Below are 25,331 nucleotides of genomic sequence, written 5' to 3' on the forward strand. Positions count from 1 at the left end.
CCGTTTATACATGGATAAATCTGGGACAGGCCTGTTGTCATTTTCAAATTGTGATTAAAACATAGAAACAAAAAATTAGATGCAGCTCACTGGTGAGCGGCGCTGTGGTGAGCTATTTTTAGAACAGGCCCGCAGGCGACTCATGTGGTCCTTGCGGGCGACCCGGTGCCCGCGGGCACCACGTTGGTGACCCCTGTCCTCGACTGTGTGTTCGTAGAAAATAAAGAACTTGATATCATCGTGTGAAGAACCACAACTTTGTTTCAAGGATATCAACTGTTATTATAAATGATGAGACCAAAATATTTTTAAGCAGGTTTAACTGTCATTATTTCCTCTCATCCCAAAAAGAAAACACACATTTTAAATAGTTTATCATTGAGTCTTAAACTGGCAGCCGCTGGTGAACTGTGGGAGGAGACTGGCATGCACCCTCGTGTGGCTCAACTGTGCACTGCAGATTTAGATGAAATATTATACTTCAAATAACGTAAATAAAAACGAATATAGAAAATAAAAAATGGAACAAATAATCAGAAACGGAGAGAATTTCTGAACATTTATCTGGAGACCAACTTACAGAGCTACGGGAGTATTAATACATTTCGTCATACAGATATCGGTGGGAAGACATTTTTCAAGGAAAAAGATACAAAGCAATTGTTATAAATGATAAAAGCAAAGTTCACCAAGTTTAGTCAGAAGCCCAAGTCTGACTTCCCTGACAGCAACACGATAAGAAACTGGGTCAAAGTTCTCAGCTATGAACAACAAATTATGATAAACCTTTTTCCAACTTTTTCTATGATTTTCTCTTTAAATCTCATTAGTCGGACATGTCTCTCCGAGCGATGACCTCATAACTCCACTCATTTGTGATAAAAAAAACTTGTGTTAATTAGTGGGGCTCTAAAATAACAACATAAACTAGAATGAAAAGTTGGACTGAAAACGTGCACATGTACACAGAGTACGTTGACCTAGTTTCTCACTTTGCAGTTATACTTCGTCGTACTGAGAGTCACATCCCGCAGTACTCTCGGGTATCTTTACTTGCTTCATATTTATACTAACAAGTACACGTGAGTGGCTCTGTGTGCAGGTAAATACTCTTTCAGGGTAAAACATCTGTGTCAGCTGTCGGCACGTTTCAAATCCAGTTTTTCCACTCACGCGCGTAGACGGCCGTGCGCATGCGCACAGCAATGACGTGTCGAGAAAGTGTCAAACAGTAGGATGTAAAGAAAATGATCGAAAACTCTCCGGATAAACGTAGTGTGCTGTAGTTTAACCGCCGCCAGCAGCGACAGTCGCGGTGGTTTTGGTCCGTGGAGGCCTGCGAGCGCGTGTAGCCCTCACGGATGAGCTCCGCCTCCGGTGAGGTCCAGGAAAACGGTTAAAACTCGCATCGGAACTCGGGCGTCGAGCTAATTTGCTAAGCGGCGGTTGAGCTAGCTCGCGCACCCAGTGGCATGTAACTGGCTAGCGCTGACGTTAGCTCGCTAGTTCCACCCTGCCGGGGAAACCGGGACTGATACCGAGGGCCATGTCTCGGAGGCGGCTGGACAGTCGCAGCGGGCTCCCCGCGGGGCTGCTCGGCGAGACTCAGACCGGGATCACCATGGAGCCGATGGACGCCGTCTACGAGATCACGGGGGAGCTGGGGAGGTGAGTGGGACACGGCGGCCCCCCCCCCCACGGGGAGGCTCCAGGGCTTCTGGACCAAGAAAAAAAAAGTTGTTAACAGGGTTCATACGGACATGGAACACTGGGAAGTCTTTTGAATCCACTTTCAGTTCCGGGAAGGGTTTTAAAAAAAGATTACGTTATAAAAAAAAGAACTTGATAGCTTCTGTGACCTCATATTTGCTGTGATATTGAAGTTAAGAGTTCAGCAACTTTACAGAGGAGCGCTGAGATCATGTCTGCTTAGTCCACTGTACAAGCCTCCAGGTAACAACTGATACACACACACAAGTCCAGGTCCAGCAGTCCACAGTACAAGGAAGTTGTCCTAGTAGAGCTGGTGCTAACACGTAGTACTCAACATAGAAGTAGAAGTACTGGCAAGTGCTGAAGTGGTAAAAACAAGTTGAGAGAGCCTCAAACCTTAAATATAAAAAAAAGAGAAATGAAAAAGAGATTGAATCAGAATCATGAGCAGGAACACGCACACACACACACACACACACACACACACACACACACGGTGGGACTGTGAGCTCCAGGTACTCACATAACCAATAACTGGCTGGACAGAGGTAAACACACATGTAAACTACCATTTAAACGCAGACATAAGTATTGTAAGAAATAGAATTATGACGAGTGTATCTGGGGTTGATAACAGGAACCTGGAGGAGGAATGAATTTAATGAATAGAGAAAAGATAGCAATTTCAATCCCTGGGAAAAAAAGAGTGGAAAATAAAGCCAAAGACGTTTGGGAAAGTCCTGCACACTGAAATCCCTGGTTTGAGAAAATCTGAGTATTGATGACTTTATTATGTGATGACCTCATATCAAAACTTGTGCGTTTAGTTAAATCCACTAGTAGGTTTGTCGCAGACGTCTCCGTGTCGCTGTCATGTCAACGTTCCAGAGAATGTCTGGTCATGAAACATCTTCCTCAGAAGCCTGGAGAAGTCATGGAAATTTACCGGTCAAACCTGAGCAATTACATGCAATTATGATCAGTAAATATGGGAGGAATAAGCAGCTTGGAATTTCTAGGTGGGGTTTTGTTTTACTGGTTTATTGTGAGAGGGTTGTTCCTGGCACAGACAGATCCGGTGCTGCAGACGCTGGTGCTGAAACGATCCGACAAGACCTTAGCACCTGAGGTGGTTCCTGACTGGGCAGCGACTGGAAACCAGTCAGAGTTCATCCAGTTTTGTAAATTGTCCTTTGCCTGACTTGAAAGGCACTCATAAATAACTTATTATTATCATTATTATTATTATGATGATGATGACGATGAGATAATGTAGGGATGCATGATCATATTCAGTTACACTGAAAGGTAGAAGTCTCTTCCTCATTTCCACTCATCTTCCTCACTCCATATGGGATTCATGGGCATTTCCAAGTGATTTGGAAATGAAAACGGTTCACAAATTTACAGTTTTACTTGTGGGTTCATGTACAAAAATGTGAATACATTTGTTGTATGATGCTGATATTTACATTGGAAAATATTGGCTATTACTATCAGCAAGCAGGCAGACGATCCCATATTGTTCTACCCAAGTAACTGATAGTTACCTGTCAATTATTTTATCATAATGTAGGCTCATTGGCTGTAGCCTTGTGAGGAGTGAAGCCACTGGGAAGCCTTCAGAGTCACATGTGGACAACAAAGAGTCAAAGGTAGTGGCCATGTTTTCTCTCTTGTGTTCCTCCATGAAAGCGCCGGCGCAGTCCTTGACTGGACTGAAGCCAGCGGAGAGGAGACTCTGGACTGGAGGGTTGAACCAGAGCAAACACTCAGTTGACCACGCCGCTGTGTGTGTGTGTGTGTGTGTGTGTGTGTGTGTGTGTGTGTGTGTGTGTGTGTGTGTGTCATGGCATTGAGGGTTGATGACTGTGTCCTTAGACCTCTGAGGTGTGTTTGAAGTGATGTGTCATGCAGCGTGTGCTGTGTAATTCTGATTTCAAAATAAGAGGAAACGAAGGCACCTAAAAAGGAGAAATGGTTATTTCAGCTGTTTGAGAGTGAGTTGTCAAAACAGGAAGTTCTGAGGTGGGAGAATTTCAAGAAGACGCAACGTGGGCGTTGGGTTTTTGATGACCCTTAAAACTGTATTTGCAGCAACAGTGTGGAACAGCAGGGTTGCTAGTGAGCAGGCCATGAGCTCTGAGAGGAGAAAGTCCGTCTGAATCACTGTCGTGATTAAAGCAGTAACTTGGGGTGAACGCTGACTGAAATGACTCTGCAGCATTGGAGGGATCTGTGGACGTGCTGCTGCTCGCTTCAACTTTTGAGCTTCTTTTAGTTGAATCTGTGTCACTTGGGTGTTATGAAGTCGACACACTCACCAGCTCTTCCGAACAGGTGCAACATTTCGCTGTGAGACCTTCTGTCGTGGAGGCGTCTCTGAAGACCTGCCAGTGTGTCACTCATTTGTTATCAGTTACAGTCTCCCTCTCAAGTTTTACTCATCAGATATGGCCGTCTGTACTCCTGACCGACATGAAACCAGACACAAATGATTGTTTTTTGTTTTTTGGGATAAGGCTCATACTGTAAAGAAGCAGATTTACGCTGCATGACAACTGTGTGTTTACCAGGTTGTCCCTGGAACGAGATGGTGGTCAGAGAACGAGTCTGGGTTGTAAAGGTTAGAGATGCACCCGTTGATACCCAGTTTTTTCAGATTTCAATTTTCAGTCAAAGAACTATAACTGAGAGAACATGAAACACTTGATAATCAGCTTTCCACCGGGCTGCGCCAGCTTCGGTCATGTGGGTCCTCCACAAAGCTGCAATCTCCAGCTGCCCACCTTGTTGACTTGCTCAGGTTCTGCTGATTGGGTTTTTGTGTCCTGATTCATGTGTCCGTCACATGCACATGGAGTACGCGGGTGTACGGTGTCCTTGTCTCGTCTGCGTTTGCCATCAGGAGTCTGCACATGGTGTTTTATTTTGAAAATTGAGCAGATATACGATGCAATTTGTGTGGCGATTTCCTGTTTCTTCTCTGTGCACATTGATGTGCCGTCCATCACAAATGGACTTGCTGCTATTTTTGGCGAAGCGGTGCGCCACAGCAAACGAACAGTTAGAAATCTTAAAGATGTGACACTGACCGACCGGGTACCAGTCAGGGCGGGTCACACCGATGACGGGCCGGGGATGTGTCTTCTTGCCCGGTGAATTTCTCGGGACTTGTAATCCCTCTGAATCTTATGATGAGGAGGATTTTAACCCTAACCTCCCAGATGACCAACTTTTTGCTGTCTCGGCTTAACAAGTTTTCCATTTTTCTTGAGTAGTCAGCAGTTTAACAGGGTTTGATAGCAACACCGCTGCTTAATTTGTTTGGTTTGTGACGCAAAAAGTGAACCAAAAGAGAGATGGTGTATTGCTGTTGGTGCCACTGCAGGCAGGAGTGTGGCGAACAGCACGAGTCCAGTAACAGCAGGTCGCCACAGATATTTAGGAATGTTCTGGTGCTCATCTGATGTCTGAAACAGATGTCTGCTGATGATTGCACCAGCGTCCCAGCGTTGCAGTCGTTTAGAAACAGACTTGTGTCATCATGCCTACGAAATAGAAGAGTCAAGATCATTTATGTTGGTGGGAGTGTCGTAGAAGGATGTCGACACGTTTTATGAAGCAATGGCAGCCAGTAAATATTGAACAAAATGTCTCTCACATGACTTTGACCTTTATCTTACACTCTAGTAGGAGGAGCATCACCTGTGTGTGTGTGTGTGTGTGTGTGGTGTTGACTTCAAACATCTTCATGTTTATTGGGATGGAGATGTCTGAGGATTGTTGGTCATGGTTTTATCCTCTGATGGGTGAATAATAAAAATGGTTCTTGTCTCTTCCAAGGTTCTTCTGTTCGAACAAACCCATGTTTTACATCAAAATCTGTAACGTGAGGATCTTGCCAATGTAGCAGCTGATCTGTGACTGATTTGTATTTTGGATTTAACCACACATCTACATTCTTCTTCTTAGGGGGAAGTTTGCGGTGGTCAAGCGCTGTGTGGAGAAGGCCACGGGGAAAGTGTTTGCTGCCAAGTTCCTACGGAAAAGGAGGCGGGGTCGTGACTGCCGGGCAGAAGTCATTCATGAGATGGCTGTCCTGGAGACAGCCTGTAACAACCCCCGAGTGGTCAACCTGCACGCTGCCTATGAGACGGATCACGACATCGTCTTGCTGCTGGAATAGTGAGTTACTCATGAATTCATGCAGTTCCTCCATCTCGGAAATTATTGCTGGTAGAACTATCAGCTCAGCCAAGGTCCTGCTGCTCTGCTCTCAAGCAGCTTTCACACTAGCGCATGTTTAGCATCGTGTCCTAACAGTAACCGTTCATCAGGGTGAGCTTGAAGGCTTCAGGCCTTCAATAGCCAAACACCCGAGCTCACTGGACGCCACATATTCCAAACCATCATCATATGTTGATGTTTGTGAATGAACTGGCGTTCCTGGTCTCATCTGGCATCTTGGTCCCGTGTGCCATCACATTGGAACTGAACCTAGACACATAAAGTAATGGTCTTCAGGTGAGTTGTGGGGATTTTCCAGGAACACGCCCTGCACTTGTTGCTAGAGACACTGTGACTCCTCCCTCCCTGAACGCCTGATCAACTCACCTTGTTGTTGTAAGAAAGTTACAAAACCAGAAATGCGACCAAATCTGCTGAATGTGGCGTTCTATGCATGTGTGTCTTCTGCTGACATTGTTTTTCGAATGACTTGCAGTGTAATGAGAAGACTTGAAGTTCCCTCCAGCGCATTCACACACTGATGGTGGAGGCTGCTACCCTGACATGCTAGCATCCTGTTGGACTACAAAAACACCTAATCCATAACATGCTAATTTTCTGTCAGACTACAAAAACACCCATCCCCAACATACTAACTCCCTGTTGTACTGCAGAAGTACCTCTTCCCTGGCATGGTACCTCCCTGTGACCCTCTGGTGCTACCCTTCTGTGCCTCTTGGAGTCCGTGACGTCATCCGGAGGGGCACGCTGTGCTGTTTCTTAGCGTTCTGCAGGAACTCAAGATTCTGCTGTGATTAACCAATAAACAAACATAATCTACTGATGTCATCCTGGCACACCAACAATGTTTGAATTGCTTGTTTTCTGAATGGCGTTCTGATCATCAGCACAGCACAGGTCTACTGACCCCAACCCAGATGCAGATCAATCAATCAATCAATCAATCTTTATTTATATCGCACCAAATCACAACAAAAGCAGTCCCAAGGCACTTAACACAAAGAGCAGGTTGAGAACCTCCCTCTTTATTTCAAATGAAAGAGACCCAACATTCCCATGTGAGCAGCAGTCGGCGACGGTGGTGAGAAAACAACCTGCTGCCTGGAGCACTTTCATGTCTCTTAGTGTCTTTGTTTCAACTTTGTATGAAACTGAGTCACACAAACGCAAACCGTGAGTGGCTTTTGATGAAGTTATTCCTGCGTATGACACAATACTACATTTGCGTGTGTTTCTGGGTACCAGTGCGGCGGGAGGAGAGATATTTGACCACTGTGTGTCCGAGGAGCTGCTGCCTGAGGCCCAGATCACCCGTCTGATCAGACAGACGCTGGAGGGAGTCCACCACCTCCACCAGAGCAACCTGGTGCACCTAGACCTCAAGGTCCTCACACACGTGCACGAGTGTCACACCTAACCTCTAATTTCTTTGCCCTAATGCCCACTTTCAAATGAGTTCACGCTGCAAAGCCTCATTCCCATGACAGAGGTAAGCATAGCACCTAGATTACAGGGGGCAACGGAACCCTCCTCCCTGACTGAGACGCAGCAGAGTGAGATTGAAAGATGCGACTGCAAGATTGATGCTGACTGTAAATGTTGCTCCAGCTGGGGGAGGATCCAGACACGTTCTAGGTTTCGAGCTTACCAGGGAATTGACCTTATTTTTGTTCTTTCCATCACTTTTGAATAAAAGAAGACAAAACAAGCATGCAGCATTGGTTCTACCCCCCCCCCCCCCCCCCCCCCCAGAATAATACAGTCATCTGTTGTTGGGGTTCATCATGCAACGTCAGTATATTTTCACTTGGATAAATGGCCCTCTTTGTACGGTGACCTACTTACTGCCAACCCCTCCCACTTGGAGGAGGAGCCAGTGTTCAAAGAGTAACCCTAAGTTATAATTATATACTTGTATTTTCAGTGTGATGTTGACTGTGTGTCTTCCTCAGCCGCAGAATATTCTCCTGACAAGCTTGTCTCCTCCGGGAGACATCAAGATTGTAGACTTTGGTCTGGCCCGCAGGCTGGGCGCAGTTGGAGAGCTGCGGGAGATTCTTGGTACGCCCGAGTATGTGGGTAAGGTGCTTCTCATGAAACAAACTTCCATTAGTCCCACACATCAGATGGTAGCAGCAGGAGGCTCTCACATATTCACAGTAGAGCACTGGAGGGAGGGAGGAGAGCAGAATGGCAGGAGGACGTGACAGAGGCGCCCATGGAGGTGCAGTGATGCAGGAACTGACTGTAGCTTTGTCTCCACGCAGCTCCAGAGATCCTCAACTATGAGCCGATCACGACGGCCACAGACCTGTGGTGAGTTACACTTCTGCACTCCGTCAGCAGCTGGTCGTTGACCTGTGAATATTCATATAAATTGAGGTGTTTATCGTGTTTTATAGCGGCAACGTAGCCAGGAAGTTGTTGACAGTTGACTAATATCACAGTGTACTTTTATATTTTTAGTTCATGTTAATCCTACCTGTTTATTTCTCTTCATTGAATTGCAATGGTATTTTTTCCAACATGTTATGACATGGTTATTGTGTTGCTGATAGTCATAATGATGAGCCCACAAACGAGGCAGTGTGAAGTATGAATTCCACCTGAAGGTGTAAGGCTCATCTGAAGTTACTTAAAGAAATGTTTCACTTGTGTCTCACAGCACAGCTCTCATTTCTTCTTGTTCATCCTACTTTGTTAAATATTGGCACGGATGTGGAACATTAATGAACCCTCTGATGATGCTGGAAGCTTGAATGCTACTGTTAGCACTCCTAAGCTAACATTAGCCTATGCAGGAGCTACACCAGGGTCACATGACTTCAAGGTCACCACCACTCAGCTCCAGGCTCCTTGTGTTTCCCCCTGATGACCTTGAATGACCTCCAGGACCTCTGTAGGCTCCTCTAGACTCTTGTTAGCAACCCAGGTTTTTAAGACTCTCCACCAGCCATCTGACCATGAATCATCAGTGGCGTGACAATACTAACAGGATGCAGTTTGGTTCTACAAGAGCTCCCTTGTTAGCGACCATGTTTGCACCTGGTCAGAGTCGGGGTGTGTCCTACTGGTTACTGATACTGGTTTGTCCCTCAGGAGTGTTGGGGTCATCGCCTACATGCTGGTGACAGGAGAGTCGCCCTTTGCTGGGGATGACAAGCAGGAGACTTACCTGAATGTGTCCCAGGTCAATGTGGACTACAGCCGGGACGCCTTCTCCAGAGTGTCAGACCTGGCGGTGGACTTCATCCGCAAGCTGCTGGTTAAAGCGCCTGAGTGAGTGACAGGAAGCCTCAAGGCCACAGAACTGCTGCATGTGGTGTTTCATGTTAGACTGACCCTATCACACACACACACACACACACACACACACACACACACACACACACACACACACACACACACACACAGCATTTATGTTTCAGAACTGAATGTGTGAAACTCTTCGACTGGAGTCTTCAGTCTCAGAGCTGCAACTGCCTCTGTTCGTCTTTTTGACTTTGATTTGACTCTTTTTGCTCTCCAAACATTGTTTTTCCTTCCAACGTGTAATCATCATAACAAAACTGGGTGCTGGGTAACTGGCGGGCTCTCCGGGTTCCTGGTGGGTTCTCCAGGTAACTGGCGGGCTCTCCGGGTTCCTGGTGGGTTCTCCAGGTAACTGGCAGGCTCTCCGGGTTCCTGGTGGGTTCTCCAGGTAACTGGCGGGCTCTCCGGGTTCCTGGTGGGTTCTCCAGGTAACTGGCGGGCTCTCCGGGTTCCTGGTGGGTTCTCCAGGTAACTGGCGGGCTCTCCGGGTTCCTGGTGGGTTCTCCAGGTAACTGGCGGGCTCTCCGGGTTCCTGGTGGGTTCTCCAGGTAACTGGCGGGCTCTCCGGGTTCCTGGTGGGCTTTCCGGGTTCTTGGCGGGCTCTGTAGCTTCCTTCTGACATTTGATGTACTTGAGTATAGAGTCTTGGAGGTGGGTCTTTCCTCTCCGATGGTTATTGACAGCGTCCGTCTGTGCACTTGGACTGCAGGGATCGCCCGAGCGCTGCTGAGTGCATGAGCCACCCCTGGCTGTGGCAGCAGCAGCTCTGTCTGAGTCCGGACCCCGCCGCCATCGCCCGTACCCTTCGAGACAGGAGCTGTGGCGCCAAGTGGGCAGCTCCACCTGAAGACCCGGAAGACAAAGAGAACTTCCTGGACTCTCCACACTCCCACGCCAAAAGGTTCCGCTTGGACGAGGAGACGCTTGTTGCTGGAGACGGTGACTTTTAGAAGTGTGACGCAGGGCGCCGCCCACTTCCTCCTCTAAGCTTTTAACTTCTTTTAAGCTTCCAAAAAACCAGCAGTACTTATTTATATTCCATGAAGGTGTCAACCAGTTAAACCAAAGATAATCATCTCACTGACCCGTCGCTGACCTTCAGGCACATTTAACCCAAAGTGTTGATGGCGGTGGCGTGGCGTATGTCACCGTAAATCTATGCAGTCAGTCAAGAGCCTTATTAGCTGGGAGCTTTCTGCCTTAAGGTCTGAGTGGTCCTCAGCAGAACTGGCTAGAAGCCGCGGCTCCAGGCCATTCAACACCATCAACGAGCTGTTGACCATCTCAGCATCGACTACGCTTACATGGACAGGATGTTCTGATGCACGCCGCGTTCACACGGAATCAGACAGACACACAGAACAGGAAGAGCAAACGCACAGGACGCATGTTCATGTGTGATGTCATCCTGTTTAGCATGCTAAGCTATTATGACAATGTGGAGGATGACAAAAGTTCCAATAGTTTCCCTTGGTGTGGCGGTGTGGTTTACCGCTGCCCGTATCCTCTGCTGCCCGGCGCTCTGACCTGCTGGGCTCCACCTGAATGCAGCCTGATGGAGGCAAACCTCTGAATACCAACTCTGATGAGGCCAGTCAGCAACACTCAGTGTTCTGGTCTTTGTCTCGGCGTACGGGAGCGTCGTAGACATCTTGACCCTTTAATCTCACTCTTTAGTCCGATGGGAGGTTCTGCAGCGTCTCAGCGACACTTTTGTCTGTCAGACATCTTGGCGGTGCTGGTCCAGCTTCCAGTGACTCTCATCTAAGATCGCACTTCTGTACTGGTAGCAAAAAACCTGATTGAGGTCACATTTGTGATGGCGTCCAGTCTCGGTCCACAGTGATTTGTGGCGTCCATGTGAACGTAGTCGAACTAAACTTCCATGTGTCAAACAACCAGCAGGATGGAGACGACTCGCCAGCGTCTTTCATTACAGATATTTTTGCCTTCTAGTAGAACTGGCAGCATCTCAAGTACCTAAACGTAGCTCAGGGTTCTAGATCAACTCCAGCATAGACCTAGTCCTGGTCCTAAGACCTGCAAGGCCTTCTGAGTTTAATGTTAATCCAGATTGTAAAATAACTCTTAGAAAGAAGCTTAACATGAGTGTGTGATGACTTTGACCAGCAGCTGTTCTCACATTCTCACTGATTCCTCGTGTTCTAGAAACTGTAACAGCCTAAACAAACGCCAGTCGTTCTCATGCACTTAACGGCGCTTCACCTTCTCTCTGTCCGCCCCCAACGAAACATGACTTCAGCACTTAGTTCATAAGCACACACGGACTGATAAGCTGTTCATGTATGTTTGCGTGTCCTTGAAAGGTTGACTGGAGCGCAGTGTTGGCGTTTCCTCCTGTCTGCTGTCGTCCTGACGACTCGCCGTGATTCATCTCAGGGCTGCTGCTCGCTCGCCCGCTCTCTCTCTCTTAATGTTGTTCCTATTTATGTGCTGGACTTGTTCTTTATATTTTTATGTAAATATTGTGCTCACGTGTCTTATAATGAGGTGAGGATGGTGGGTGATGAGGCTAAATACCTTGGAATGTTGGCAGGAAGTTTGGAGGTGGTAACAGGAAGTAGAGATGAGTCAGGAGGAAGATGATTGAATAACCTGGAAGCGTCTGTGCTGACAGACGGGCTGTAGTCCACCCAGAGAACCAGCAGAGTTGTTGTCGTCAGTAGATGCTCCCCATCTCCCAGCTGGCGGGTCCATTGAGCTGGCAGCTAACGAAGACTCATCCAGGACCACCCACGGAGGGTCTTTGAAAACCTGCTTTTGTGCAGTTTTCAGTGTCTCCACTCAGCATAGAAGCAGCTGGATGGAAAGGAACATCTGCACGTCACCTGGTGGCTGAGCTGGCGACATGGTGGCGAGGAGCGGAGCGTCCGCGGGCAGCCGGCCGCACTGTTATCACAGGCCCTCTCTCGTTTGAGAGCTTGTAGGATATTTCAGGTGGGGTTTTTTACATTACAAATTACAGACATAAATCCAGGGGATATGATGTCACTGGCGTTGGAGCAGGAGCTCGTCGCCTCCAACACTGAGATGGTGATGCTCAGCCGGGTGGACCGCAGCCCCCCAGAGGCAGGAGAGTTGATGTCCTTCACGTGGGGATGTGAGTGATCAAACGTGGCCGTGGAAGTCTTTTTGTGCGATGAGAAAGTTGATGTAGAAATAGATGTTTGTGCAGAAGACAAGCGAGCAGCACACAGACCCATGGCATGATGGGAAATACGAGGTGCTATAAGTGCTAACAGAAGAACCCGTGATGTTCTTGAACCTCCAGTGAAACATTCCGCTGGTTTCTCTCTGAGGTGCCAAACTGAAGAAGACCACATTGTATTTGTTGTTTTGTTGATGGAATGCTGTCACCGGCTGGAACAACAGCCTCAGTGTGGCGACGGCGTCTCCAGCCGCCGCCGCGCTCTCGGCTCTCTGCTGGAACACTGTAAAACATTCTCATCTCTCCGTCGCCGCCTGCTCCTGCTGAGGCAGAAGCTCTCGTGGTCGTGTTGAGACATAAGCTGGAATCTTACGTTTCTCTCCGTGTCCAACATGCGTCCGTCTCTACTCACATTACCTCACTGAAACGACAACTTCTAGAACCTGGAAACGTTCTGTGGAAACCTCTCGGCTTTACAGAGAAACAAGTCATGTAAAATAAAAGAAATTCTACTTCATGGCGAGACAGCGATTTCTTTTGCAGTGCGGCGATGTCAGGAGACTCAGGCGGACAAAGCAGCTCGTGTTCGCTGCCATTGTTCGTCTGTCACTTGAACATGACGTTCGCCGCTGCATTTCTCATGTGTTGTGCTATTTGCAGCAGCTGGTCGCGCTGTGTGTGTGTGTGTGTGTGTGTGTGTGTGTGTGTGTGTGTGTGTGTGTGTGTGTGAGTGAGAGAGAGTGAGCACGCTCATTGTGGAGCCCCACTGCGGTCATCCTCAAATTGTAGCGCTGATGTCACCTACATTCTTGTCCGCTCATGAAGCAGCGCTAGTGGAGCACGAACCAGGATGAAGAGATGTCTGTTTATTTTGCATTTTCTATTTAATGTTGAGCGTTCTGAGTGCACCTGAAACGACCACGAGGAGACGTCCCTGTTGTACTCTGACCCGCCGCAGGCTAATATTTAGGCATCAAAAGCTCATTAAAGATTGTAGAAAATACACGTTTGTGGTCTTTGTGTTCTGGCGCTGCCGCCGCCTGCGGGTGGCCTCATCACGGCTGCAGCAAACACACCAACAGGTCAGATGCGAAGGAGCGGCGGGACGAGTTGAGGCGGAGCTCCGTGCCCTCAGGAACAAACATCACTTTGAGCTTCTTGTTATTGATCAGGTGAACCTTGCGGAGAGTTGCCCGCCTCGGAGACGCCGTCTTAATGTGTAAGACATGGAATTAAAGGCTTTATTAGAGCTGGTTTGACTTTTATTACCAAGAGCAAATCCACATCATCTCACCCTGGGGGGGGGAGGCCCCCCCGGGGGTCAAGAGCTCATGGCACAACGCAAAAAGGCTGAGAACTGCTGGCTTCCAGGGACACCTTTAATAAATAATAATAAAGCACATTTTGTTTGGATGTTTCCTTTTCCACCAACATGTCGAGAGAATCAAGACGGAATGATGTGAAGTTCCATTCACCATCAACCAAGCCGCCAAACGTGCCGGCAGCTCCACGTCGCTCAGGAGTCACGTGACAGATGCGGTGGAAACAAAGCCTCGTTCTCTTCATTCGAGGTGACGCCATCAGACGTGTTTTCATCAAACTGGAGGAATGCAAACCACTTGAAAGCTCTCAGATTAAGTGCTCGGCGTGAGGAAGACATTTGTACACAATCGTTAACGAGATCAGCTGATTCAGGTTAAATTAAGCTGGCTGAGTGTAAAAGTAGCGAGGAACCAGGCAGACGACGACCTGCTGCTTCGCTTCAGCAGAGCCATCAAGTTGGGGAAAGGTGGGTTGCAGCAGTGTAACTGATTATCTGACCTTCAACGCCACCGTATAACTGGTAATTAACAAGTACTTCAGTGAACGCCACTCAACAACAAATGTCCGTCAGGGTTTTTGAAGCTGACTGTTCTGCGGTTAAACTGCTGCAGCCCCGCCCCAACAACCGCCATCAACTGTTAAGTAAAGTGCAACAGCATCTGAGCGTGGAGCAGCAGCAGCCGCAGGATGCGGCGGCGCTCCAGCGATGCCACTGACATCTGATCCATGAAAGCACAGAGCCGCTGACACCAAGCGAACCCCTCAGCTTCGCCGATCCCCCTCGTCTCTCATGTCATCAAAACGTCTCAAAAATCTTGGATGACCCTGAAGTGGTTTTCGATGGACGGGGGCTCGTCCTGGAAGTGGAGCTTCTGGTGTGGACGAGCCCCGAACTCCTCCAGGGTCTTGATGAAGCAACTGTGCTCGCGGCCCACCCAGGCCCGCATGGGGTCGCACACCTCGTACGGGGTCACGTGCGCATGGATGGTCACGCCACTGACGGCCAGCTCGCGCAGCACCTGCTTGTCAGTCACCCAGGTCTCGCTGCCCCCGGGGTGACCGCCATCCAGCCAGAACATGTCTGAGATGCACTGAACGAAGAGCGCCATCTGCTGGTCAGCGCGGGCCCCGGCCAGCTCGTACAACAGCTGGTTCAGAACCACGCAGCCTTTGCTGAAGCCCACAAGTGTTACCGAAAACCCCGGGGGGAGGCTGGTGGCGGCTTGTAGCTGAAGGGGGTTTGGCAGGTTGGCGCGCTCCATCCCGTGACTCAGCAGCGCCCTGCAATCACAGAGGCTCTTCAGACTCAGACCACATGCTTCTGTTTCAACGGCACATTGATGGTTCTGAACCCGAGACGTGCTGACCCTGTTTGAGCCAGCCTGGCGGTTCTGATTCCTGACACATGCATGTGAAACATGAAGACTCAAAATCCGTTGCTGCACTGAGAAACTTGTATCATAACAAAGAGTTCTGTGTTTAGGTGGAACCCCAGCACTAGCCTTTGCTAAGACTGGAGCTTGAAGCTAATGTGATAAGTGAATTTCTACACTGACGCTGTCATTTTCTTGTAATATATGAGAGAACCTCCCACCAAGGCTAGCGTTAGGGTTACATCTGCATTTCAGAGGTAGCATAGCCTGTTAGCTCACCTGTAGCATGTTAGCCTGTTTGTGGTAGCACACTTTCCACAAACTATTTTTTTCCAGCATTTCTGTCTGAAAGTAAGGGGAGAAGAGGAGCGTCAGGAACCAGTCCCAAACTGGGGGGGTCCCATGAGTGACGGGGCTCCGCCATGTTTTCACGCTCTAAAGGAATGAGGTGTTAGCTGCTAGCTGCTGAGCACCGTGGCAAGGCTGAACTACGACGTCAGCTGCGTGACCATTTCAGAGGCTCCTAGCAACCTGATCCTGGTGTCAAACATGAATTAGTTTGGTAAACTGATCAACTTTAATGGAGTTCAGAAACCTGAGGTGGTGAAAGGCTCCACAGTTGGCCGAGTGCTCCGGTGCGCCGAACATGTTGCTCTCCACAAAGTTGTGGTAGCAGCTGAACTTGTGGAGGTACATGCGGGAGGCTCGGACCACCCAGACATGGTGGCCGGGGAATCGGCGGCCCAGGATGACGGCGACCTGCTCCAGACTCCAGGAGAGCCACTGGACTCCCTCCGGCTGCAGCGCCATCTCCTCCTGGAAGTTCTGCACCAGCAGAGAGAACAGACACCGTTACAGCTAAAGAAGGAACCAACGGAACCAGTGCTCAACTCCAACCGAGACCGCAAACGTCTTCTGACGTAAGAAACCTGTGAGTTGGTCTCATCTCCCTCTGTGTTTCTCAACCTTGGGGCTGGGCCTGTGGGCGGGCCGCGAGCAAACTTTTGACGGAATGTGAAATTCTTTCAAGTATAAGTTTACTTTATATCTGGTCAATTATGAGGTAGAAACTGAGTGTTAAACCAACAGGATTGAAAGTTCATATTTCACCATAGAGTGTAAAAATACTAGGATAATTATTAGTTCTCTAAAGATCCTGGAACATGTTTGGTAAGCTAACCGCTAACATGAGGCTAGGATGTGGTGAATGAAAGTTATTACAGAACTCAAGTGAGAACCTCCTCGTTTATTTGGTGGTGCTGTTTAATTTCATTCATCTTCACTCTGATGGATTATGAGATTCACGTGGTGCGTCCGTCTCCCTCCAGCTGCTGATGTCACACAGGCGCATCTTTGACCTGCTTCATTCGCTCCGTCAGCGGCGGCGTGGCGTCTCAGGGGCCTCAGCTCAATGACCTCATTCATGTCATTTACATGGAACTATCAGTGTGACTGTGGCCTGCATACAAACATCTCCCGGGAATCGTGGGAATATCGGTGCTCACTGGCAAGGCTGGGATGAACAGACGCGCGGCCAACGAGAGAAGTAGAAGAACCCCCCCCCCCGTCTCAGCTAACAAGTGATGGGTGCGTCAGTTTAGGGAGCCTAAAACCTGCTGCAGTTTCACATTTGGTACAGAACCAGCGCTAGTTAGCTTAGCACAATGCATGGTAGCAGATGGGAAATGTTAGCACATCAATTTTTTTTTCCCTCCAAAACCTAAAAATTCTCCATTAAAAGAAAAAAAAATTAAAAAATCAAATCCTGATATTTGACTTTCTAGCTTAAAACGACTGAAATGAAATTATTAATTCTCAAAATAGAGTGACCTGATTTAACTTTGATGAATCATTGGAGCTCCACTGCTGATTACATTTTTTCAGCCTTTGTGATGCAGTTTTTAAAGATTGAAAAATTGAAACTGAAACATGATATCAGAAAAACACGGCTGCGGACAAGCAACACACACACACACACACACACACACACACACACACACGCCCACCCTGCGATCGCCCCCAGCAGACGGAGCAGGCTCCTCTGACGGGAGTCGCCGTGTGTCTCTTAAACGCTCTCCTGGATTCCTCATCAGTACCGTGAACGCACTTCACGCGTGCAGGTTCAATCAAACTCTTAAAATCACATCACTTTATTCTGTTTGTGTGTTTGAACCTGGGGGGCGGTGTCCCGGGTTCCCTCTCACCTGAATATCCCCGTGGAAGAACAACACATGTCGGTTATTGTGTGGCTCCGGTGCACCGTAACCCGGCACCGGGCCATCAGGCCGGAGGAGGAGCAGGTCGTTGACCATGCTGGCTTTGGATCCGGGAACCGCGGGCAGCCTCTGCAGCGGGTTCCGGGACAGCGCATCCCCGCCAGCTGACGGAGGCTCGGAAGATGTCGTAGCAGCCTCGGAGGTCATCGCCGCGGCACTCCGGACCGAGTAAAGCACCCCGCAGTAACAACGGGCTCTGAAGCAGGACGATGATTTGACGTTTTCCTCCTCAACTCCGGCCCATCGTGCTGCTAACTAGCAAGCTGGCCAGCAGACGCTAGCTGTCTCTGCTAGCATCGCATTAGCCTCGGCTATCGTGCGCTTTGTGAGTTTTTATGCTCCGAATGTTCAGTAACTTCCACGAAGCGCAGCTTTCTCCCGTCGCTGACACGTCGGATGAAACCTGCTTGTTATTCTGGAAGTTTTGGTGTGATTTCGTCCACAGAGCGGCGCTGTTCATCAAACACAGCTGCAAGCGAGCGGCGCAGGTCACGCTTCTTATCGCGACAGAGATGAACATTGGCGAGATGTTGCGGGGTGTTGCACTTCCGCTTTCGTCGGCAGTCGCCCCGCCGAGTTGTCTCAAATCTCCGATTTATTTTAGATTACATCGAATAACGACTGTGTAACCTTTCAGAGGGGCTGAAAAATGCTGAAGAAAAATACCAATAACTACAAGAAAGAAAACTGGAGAATATAGTTTGAAAATTATAACTTCTGTCCCAGACAAAGCAGGAAAACTTTATATTTCATGGTTACGTTAGTTTGTTTTCCCAGAGTTTGAGCGTCTCAGCGCCACTTCACCGTCTACACCCGTGGCAGTTCGATCAGAGAACAAACACCTGTATCAGCTTCGACGAGGTGGTGAACCATCTTGACGTCACACAGGTTCAACGACTGCAGTTGTGCGAATGTTTTTGTATTTTTTTGATGCGTGTACATTCACAGTAGTCTCTACACGCCGCACATGCCAGTGCTGATGCAGTCATTGTAGAAGCCAGTGTGCCGTAAGTTTCCACGCATCTTTGACCCCCCAGTGAGGAAGTTCAGTTCATTGCGGACTTTGGACCGAATCAGCTGTCACTCAGAACTGACACGAGGCACCGCGGGGAACCGAATCAACGACACAGCAGTGAGATCAAAGGGTCAGACGCGAAGACACGTCATCTACCGGAAGGTAACGGGGGTCCTCGGGCATGTTTGTCAGGGCTCACGGTGGACGGGAGTGTTGAGCTTCACTTTTACCTAACTGACCTTTAACTAAGCACAACGTGAAATCAGCAAAACCAGGAACTGAAGTCCAAACAAACACACACTCACACATACACACGCTAAATCACACACACACACAAACACACTCACACTTGTACTGCGTCCACTAGTGCTAGTAACCAGGCAGTCAAGAACTAATCTAGAACTAACTAGTCAAAGTAGTTCATTTAATGTCTGCTTCAGGAGAAGCTGCTGCCCCGCCACCGCCGCCCCGCCCACATTCTCAAGGTTCTCTCTGGATAAATTTTCTCTGAAAAGCTCATCATGGCGTCCACGTTGGTGGGGAGACGCCTGGTGGCCTGTCTCCTCAACGTGTCAGAGGCTCGCAGGAAGGACCTGGTGGAGATGGTGGCCAAGGCGGCTTTGTACGACCCAGAAGGCAAGTTACTCGTCGCGCTGGAGAAGTTTACACGCCTTTAACTCTGTAATATTCAGGACGGCTTTTTCCTCTGTTGTCACTCCTCCGCCGCCGTCATAGCAACCACAACGCTGGCTGCAGTTCGCTGTTGTAGAAGTGATGACGTGACCATAATGTATCTTACCGCAGGCGTGAGACGAGACGGGATCACGGTGCTGAACATCTTCAACGACCACGACTACAACCGGTCGGTCATCACCATCGTGGCCAGCATCGACTCCATCAGTGAGTATCCAGTCTCTTCTGGTCACGTTCAGGTCCATGAGATCGACAGGTGAGGAGCCACCAGGTGTAACTTGTTCCCCTCGCGAGTAGTCGCCCGTCGCCACACAAACCTGTAGCTGCAGTTCAAATGGTTCCTCTCAGCGCGCCGGTTCTGTTGGCTGAGGTCTTTGCTGATGTTCTCCAGGGGAGGCGGTGCTGTCAGCGTGTGAGGAGGCCTGCAGCCTGGTGGACATGCGCACTCACGCCGGCGTGCACCCGTGTTTGGGGGCCGTGGACCTCATCCCGCTGTACCCCCTGGGGGAGGAGGTGGGAGTGGAGGACTGTGCCAGAGAAGCTCGGGGTGAGCTGTGTGTGCGCGTGGATGTGTGGGTACGTGCGTGTGTGTGTGTATAAGTGTGTGTGTGTGTGTGTGTCGGAGCAAAAGAACACTATGCAGCAACAATCTGTTATTTGCAGAAACCTTTATTGATCAGTACAACTTCAGCTTCTATCAGTTGAAATCTACTCCTTTTATCTCAGTAGATTTCAGCGGGTAGGCCCCGCCCTCTTCTGCTGACATCATAGATCTTCAGTTGGAGAACCTCTGTGACCACCAATCTAGAGGAACTTGTCGAGAAACATGACCCTTTCACTTCCTGCTGTGTTTATGATGTCACAGCTCACCAGCTGGTGCAGCAGCCACGATGGGGAGTGAACGGTTCATGTGTTCACCTGAGTGGTGCATTCTAGAATACGCCGCCATCTCACTCGTCCGTGCCCGGGGCACACTCAGGTGTTGTCTGTCATGTGACGGAGGTCATGTGTCTGTTAGCTAACCTGTTCTGGCTCCAGGTGTGGCTCAGGGACTCACCGAGCGGGTCCGGGGCACCAGTGCCTTCCTGTTCGGCTGGGCGGACTCCCCCCTCCAGCGGGGGCTGGCTCAGCGGAGGAGGGAGATGGGCTGGTTCAAGACGATGCCGGAGCTGCAGGCGGTCCGGCCCGACGTGGGGCCTCCGCCGCAGAAACGCTTCGGCCTCACAGGTGAGTGGACTTTTGTTGGACCCTCAAATTTCTGAGGTCTGGATTGTGAACAAGTTCAGCTGAATTGCACAGCTGGTTCCCATCACTCCCAGTAGAGCCCAACAGGAAGTGTTCACTTTCTTTCTGGTGGAGAACAATTTTACATCTGCAGTCACGGCTTCATCCCGATTGTCTTCCTTCATTGGGCGAAAGATAAAAGGCCCTTGGTTACGTAAATGAAACCTTGTCGTTATTTATAGTTCTGTTGTCTGGGTCGCAGCTCCCGCAGAGACAGACTCAGGATCAGATCCAGTCAGCTTCATTCTGGCTGGATCATCTCAGGACTTCCTCAGCGTCGTCCTCCATGTACTCACCAACAGGAGTATTCGGCTCACTGAGGCGTCCTGCATCACTTCTGAGTGACTCCAGAACGCAGGAAGATCCAGCCACGCGTGTTTAGCTCTAAGCTAACAGAGGCTGAGGGCTAACAGCGGCTGAACTCTCCAGTCTGGTAGATTCCAGGTCTCCTTGATCCAGATGTGTGACCAGTGATCCACTCACAGCTGGACTGGAGGGTAGAACCAGCAGCACCCAGGATGACAGCAGGGGTTTTGTTCAGTGTCGCTGCCGTTCTCAACTGTGGCTGAACGCCAGCTGTTAGGAAAGATGGCGGTTTACCAATGGAGGAGGGTCCCTGCAGGTCTGACCAGGCTCACGTCTTGCAGGTGTCGGCGCGAGTCCGTACGTGATGAACTGCAACGTCACTGTCGACACTCAGGACATGACCATTGGACGCAGCATCGCCACCGCCATCAGGGAGTCGACTCCGGGGGGCCTCCCTGGGGTACAGGTGCTGGCTCTGCCACACCAGGGCGCCGTGGAAATCGCCTGTAACGTGGAAAGTGTGAAGGGAAGCGGCCCCTGCCAGGCCGGAGAACTGTGGCCATCTTTCAGCATTTGCGGGCAGCCGTACTGTCACGCTCCGGCTTCCCTCATCACGAAGAGGGTGGCTGAGCTCGCCGGGAGGCGTGGCGTCAACATCAAGGGCACAGCATTGGTGGGGTTCACCCCTCATGAGTGCAGGGGCCTGGCAGAGATGGCGCTTTCTCAAGGGGTGGGAGAGTTCTGGAAAGAGCAGTGCAGGATCCGGATGTGAGATCCTGAGCCCATCGAAGCCCCTCAACTTGACCCCCCAGGCACTGCGTGGTACTCATGGAGACCGCAGTGCCGCCGCCCCCCACCCAACCACCACCAGAAGCCATGATTTTACAGATATATGAATGTCAGCTAGCCGGCTAGCATTAGCATGTTGCCTGAAAGATGGACCAGTACTCATGACTCATAAATGACTCCAGCACGTTTATCCTGCTGCCGCCATGGGGGGGGGGGGGGGGGGGTACAAAGGGTTAAAAGTGACATCAAAATGACCAGAAATAAAACTGGAAATGAAAGATGATTTCAAACCGACTCAAACATCTTTGTGTTCAAACGGTCTCTCAAGCATGTGAACGACATTTGGCTCAGACCCTCAAGGACCCCTGGGGGGTTCTCGGACTTCACTTTGAGAACCCTTGCTGCACCCAGCTGACACATAACGATGGACCCTAGCACACCTTCCTCCAGCAGAGTGACACCGCATGCTGGTCATTTCCTGTTTGCTTGTGAGTACTCATGATATTTTCCCTCATGACCTGCAGTCACGCCGCGGTTTGGCAGCAGCTCCTTTTAATCCACCAACTTCTTCTACAGGATTTTCAGTGTTTGAGCTGCAGACTCTTTACTGGTCAGGATTAACCCTTTTCACCCGGGAGGACGTCTGACCAGACGCCAAGAAGGGTGGAGCCACGAGTCCTGTCCAGAAAACCACATTGAAGCTTTTAGTAGCGGCACATCCGCCGAGACGTTGAGATGGGACTCGATGGAGGATCGAAGGGTTTAAAACGCTGCTCAAAGCCCAGAAACATAGAAAAACTGAATGTGGTCGACTGAAGGAAACTCATGAGAGCCTCGGTTCCGCGTGTTCTCCAGGCTCAGAGGTTGGAACTTCCCCAGCTGCTGAAGAACGAACGATTATCACCTCATAAATCAAAATCAATAAACACCGATAAGCACCAAAGTTCACCCCAGATGATCCTGCGGTGGCTCGCAGCGTCCAGGCCAGAGCTGCTCACCTGCTGTGCCATCGCTAAAAACACCACTCGCGCTCGTTTCTGAGGGTCTCGTTTCCTGAGGGTTCCTGCGTGATCAGAATTAGCGCTGGACTGACGTCACTGCTGATGTATTTGTGGGAATTAAGCCTCCCGAGTTCTTCAATGTATTGCGCAATCCGACCGACTGCCAGTTGCAGCACTAACCCAGAAAAAAACATGCCTTTGTTTTTCTAAACTAACATGGCTGCCACAGCGGCTCGGGGGAGGCAGCAGAGAGCGCGGGTGGAGCGGCGTCCTTCCCCGGCGTTAATTTATTCAGGATGTTATCAGACGTTGTCAGAACCCCCAGTTTGAAGACTTGAATCTGTCGGTGGTCGTCTTGCAAAAGCATCAAACCACCACTTCCATTTGCCAGACTCTCACCAGCTGCTCATTCCAGGCTGTGCTGCTCAGCTTGACCACGAACCAGTGCGTTAGCGGGTCCCCTGCAGAGGTAGCCCCTCCCACTGATGCTTTTTAAGGAAAACAACCTCACGCTAATTCCCACTATTTATCTACATCCCACCCTGAATATGTTTTGGCTAAATATTGCAGGCAGCTTCAGTTCCTTTCAGAGTCAAATCAACACACGAGTGTCGTCTCTTCTGATGATAAAGAGCCCAAGAAATAATTAGCAATCATCCTCTGACTCTGACTGTCATGGCGTCTGCGTTAATCCCGCTAACATGCGAGCAGACGCTGCTGACACCATAACTGGCTGCTAATCTGTTGGGATTTGAATGCCGACCTGCAGTGAGATCAGCTGCTTTGACTTGGGTGGAGGAATTCGCTGTATTTGTTGTGTTGTGTTTTTCTGGGCTTGCGTTATATAAGGTCGGTGTGTGTGTCGCCTCCATCCGTGTGTGAGCGCTCGTCTCCGGACGAGTCTTTGTACGTCACCCAGCTGAGGCTCACACAAGCATCGCAGCTTCTGTTCACACTCGTCCTCCCTCCCTCCCATCCGCTGTCTTCCTCACGGTTTTGCATTAACACAAATGTATTCAGTGCATCACACACTCACTCGCACACACACGCGTCCGTGCGTACATGCGTGCGTGCGCTGAGGCTGCCAGGCTTGTGAACATCAAGGCCTAATCTAGGTCACAGCATAAGCCCAGAGGTATCCTTGTCTCCTCACACACTCATGCATCCTCTAAAATGTGCACATCACAAATAAAATCCCTGCTGCTAATATTTAAGCATCTGATTTTCCTTCCAGAAAAAAGAAGACAACCCCCCCCACACACACACACACACACACACACACACACACTTCCCTCCCAAACAACCTCTATGTTTATGTGACGCCGTCCAGCCGTGGTTTCCTTGACCAAGTGTCCTTGGGGACGGTGTGTGGGGACGATTGGACGAACGTCATTGAACGCAGCGTTTGTGGGAATTAGCGATCTCTCCTGCGTCCTGGCAGCAGGGTGACTTTGATGTAACGCAGCCTGACAGCGTCTCAGCCCAGATGCGACCGTGTGTCACAGCACAGAAATAGAGGAGCTTATTTCTTCTCATCATTCTCCAGCCTTCTATAAATACACCAACGCTCTGTTCTTTCTGTCCCCTCCTCCTGCCTGTTTGTCCACGCTGCCTCCCCCATCTTCCCTTCTCCTCCTGCCGTACAGTCTTGTGTCCCTCGTCTGTCTGGAAATGGTGTCAAGCTCCGTCTCTGCCTTTTACTACTACACACGTCTGATCTGGGCTCACGTCCAGGCTGCCGGTGCGTCCTTCCTGACCTGTCTGTATGGGATACAAGCGTGCCACCTATGAAGTCAGCACTCCCCAACCCCCACCCTCAACACATGTTCAACATCCTCTAGGCACAACACTGAGACTCAGCTGAGAGAGAGAGAGAGAGCGGCGAAGTGGAAACATGGGTGAGCATCAGACAGAAATAGCGCGATAAAGCAGTGAATTGGGCAGCGAGGGGAGGAGAAGTCTTCCGCCGATCCGTGGTTCAGCTCGTCAGCTTCGATTGGGCTCCTGCGTGGATGTGACGACCTCATGGATTTTCTCCGTCTGGGTGGAATTCATCAGATCCAAAGCAGCTGCGGACGGACGGTGTGAACGTGGATGGACGGATGCGAGGATCCGTGTGGGCCGGTGACGTGTGCAGCCCCCCTGCACGGCTACCTTCTTCCCCGCAAGGATGGCTCCAGTGACCCAGATAGTGGAGTCCTGGCTCTTCGCTCTGCTCGGCTTCGACGGTGATCTGTGATGCAGATAAGAGAGCGCTCCCGCCGCGACTGACCGGGTAAGACTGGCCGGCACACTCCAGCACCACATCGGTGATTCTTCTGTCTGTCGTTCATGTGCTGAAGAACATCTTGGTTTTCCTCTCAGATTTGTCAGACAGCGACACCATATTTCATCCATGTATAATGTATGACCCAGGAGATATCATGGCGAGCAACAAGTCACTGCGCTTCCCCCAAATTACCCAGGAAAGTAGGCTAGGCTCGCTCACACGAAGCCCCGAGTAAATAATGCATTTGAGTCTTTTTGGTTCCTGGAAGCTTTCGGCACTGCGGGGAAACATGGAGGGAAGGTTTTAGTTCTTGTACCAAGGAAGGAAAGTGATTCCATCTGAACCGGACCGCTCAGCTGAGCCTCGTCCCAGTCCGTTTACGTTCACTGTCCTTAAGAAAGTTGAGAAGAAATATCACCAATCAGGGGCGGCCCGGTGGAGCAGTGGTCCTCACTGTGGCCCCCATCAAGAAGGTTGTGGGTGGAGCCCCGGCTGCAGCACGGGGTCTTTCTGGGTTAGTCTCCATGTTCTCCCTGTTCCTGCTGGGTTCTCTCTGG

The 25,331-nt window shown here is 49.9% G+C and overlaps 4 protein-coding genes across 7 annotated transcripts in view; 3 read left to right on the top strand and 1 right to left on the bottom strand.

Annotated features, from left to right (window-relative positions):
• Positions 1-1,172: 1,172 nt before the first annotated feature.
• On the top strand, positions 1,173-13,221 carry stk17b (serine/threonine kinase 17b (apoptosis-inducing)). Of its 3 annotated transcripts, XM_086219567.1 has the most exons (8): positions 1,607-1,668; positions 3,290-3,368; positions 5,689-5,901; positions 7,210-7,348; positions 7,917-8,043; positions 8,232-8,280; positions 9,064-9,243; positions 9,986-13,221. In XM_086219567.1, the coding sequence occupies exons 2-8, from the start codon at positions 3,346-3,348 to the stop codon at positions 10,224-10,226; spliced, it is 972 nt and encodes a 323-aa protein (XP_086075693.1). In that variant the 5' UTR covers positions 1,607-1,668; positions 3,290-3,345; the 3' UTR covers positions 10,227-13,221. The 3 variants fall into 3 exon arrangements, with proteins under 3 accessions (XP_086075692.1, XP_086075691.1, XP_086075693.1); XM_086219566.1 differs by lacking the exon at positions 3,290-3,368 and having other exon boundaries at positions 1,173-1,668; positions 7,917-8,025; XM_086219565.1 differs by lacking the exon at positions 3,290-3,368 and having other exon boundaries at positions 1,174-1,668.
• Positions 13,222-13,697: 476 nt separating this feature from the next.
• Positions 13,698-17,910, bottom strand: c12h2orf69 (chromosome 12 C2orf69 homolog). The gene is made up of 3 exons (XM_086219569.1): positions 17,346-17,910; positions 15,737-15,966; positions 13,698-15,049 (listed from the first exon to the last, which is right to left on the bottom strand). Exons 1-3 carry the CDS (start codon positions 17,562-17,564, stop codon positions 14,575-14,577), a joined length of 924 nt encoding a protein of 307 aa, XP_086075695.1. The 5' UTR covers positions 17,565-17,910; the 3' UTR covers positions 13,698-14,574.
• Positions 17,386-21,715, top strand: ftcdnl1 (formiminotransferase cyclodeaminase N-terminal like 1). The gene is made up of 7 exons (XM_086219568.1): positions 17,386-18,322; positions 18,455-18,594; positions 18,873-19,068; positions 19,237-19,332; positions 19,517-19,672; positions 20,164-20,352; positions 21,057-21,715. Exons 3-7 carry the CDS (start codon positions 18,954-18,956, stop codon positions 21,485-21,487), a joined length of 987 nt encoding a protein of 328 aa, XP_086075694.1. The 5' UTR covers positions 17,386-18,322; positions 18,455-18,594; positions 18,873-18,953; the 3' UTR covers positions 21,488-21,715.
• A 1,945-nt stretch (positions 21,716-23,660) lies between these two features.
• The window catches only part of LOC147251704 (nck-associated protein 5-like), a 50,421-nt gene continuing 48,750 nt past the window's right edge, over positions 23,661-25,331 (top strand). Inside the window, exons 1-2 of one of the 2 annotated variants that reach the window (XM_086219559.1) lie at positions 23,661-24,403; positions 24,564-24,780. The gene's annotated coding sequence lies outside the window, so the exon portion shown is untranslated. Of the gene's footprint in view, positions 24,781-25,331 lie in introns of both variants that reach the window. The other variant, XM_086219558.1, reaches the window with a different exon arrangement.

This window comes from Aulostomus chinensis, chromosome 12, assembly GCF_037954235.1.
Source record: "Aulostomus chinensis isolate RoL2024-O1b breed Wild chromosome 12, RoL_Achi_v1.0, whole genome shotgun sequence".
NCBI classification, from domain to species: domain Eukaryota; kingdom Metazoa; phylum Chordata; class Actinopteri; order Syngnathiformes; family Aulostomidae; genus Aulostomus; species Aulostomus chinensis.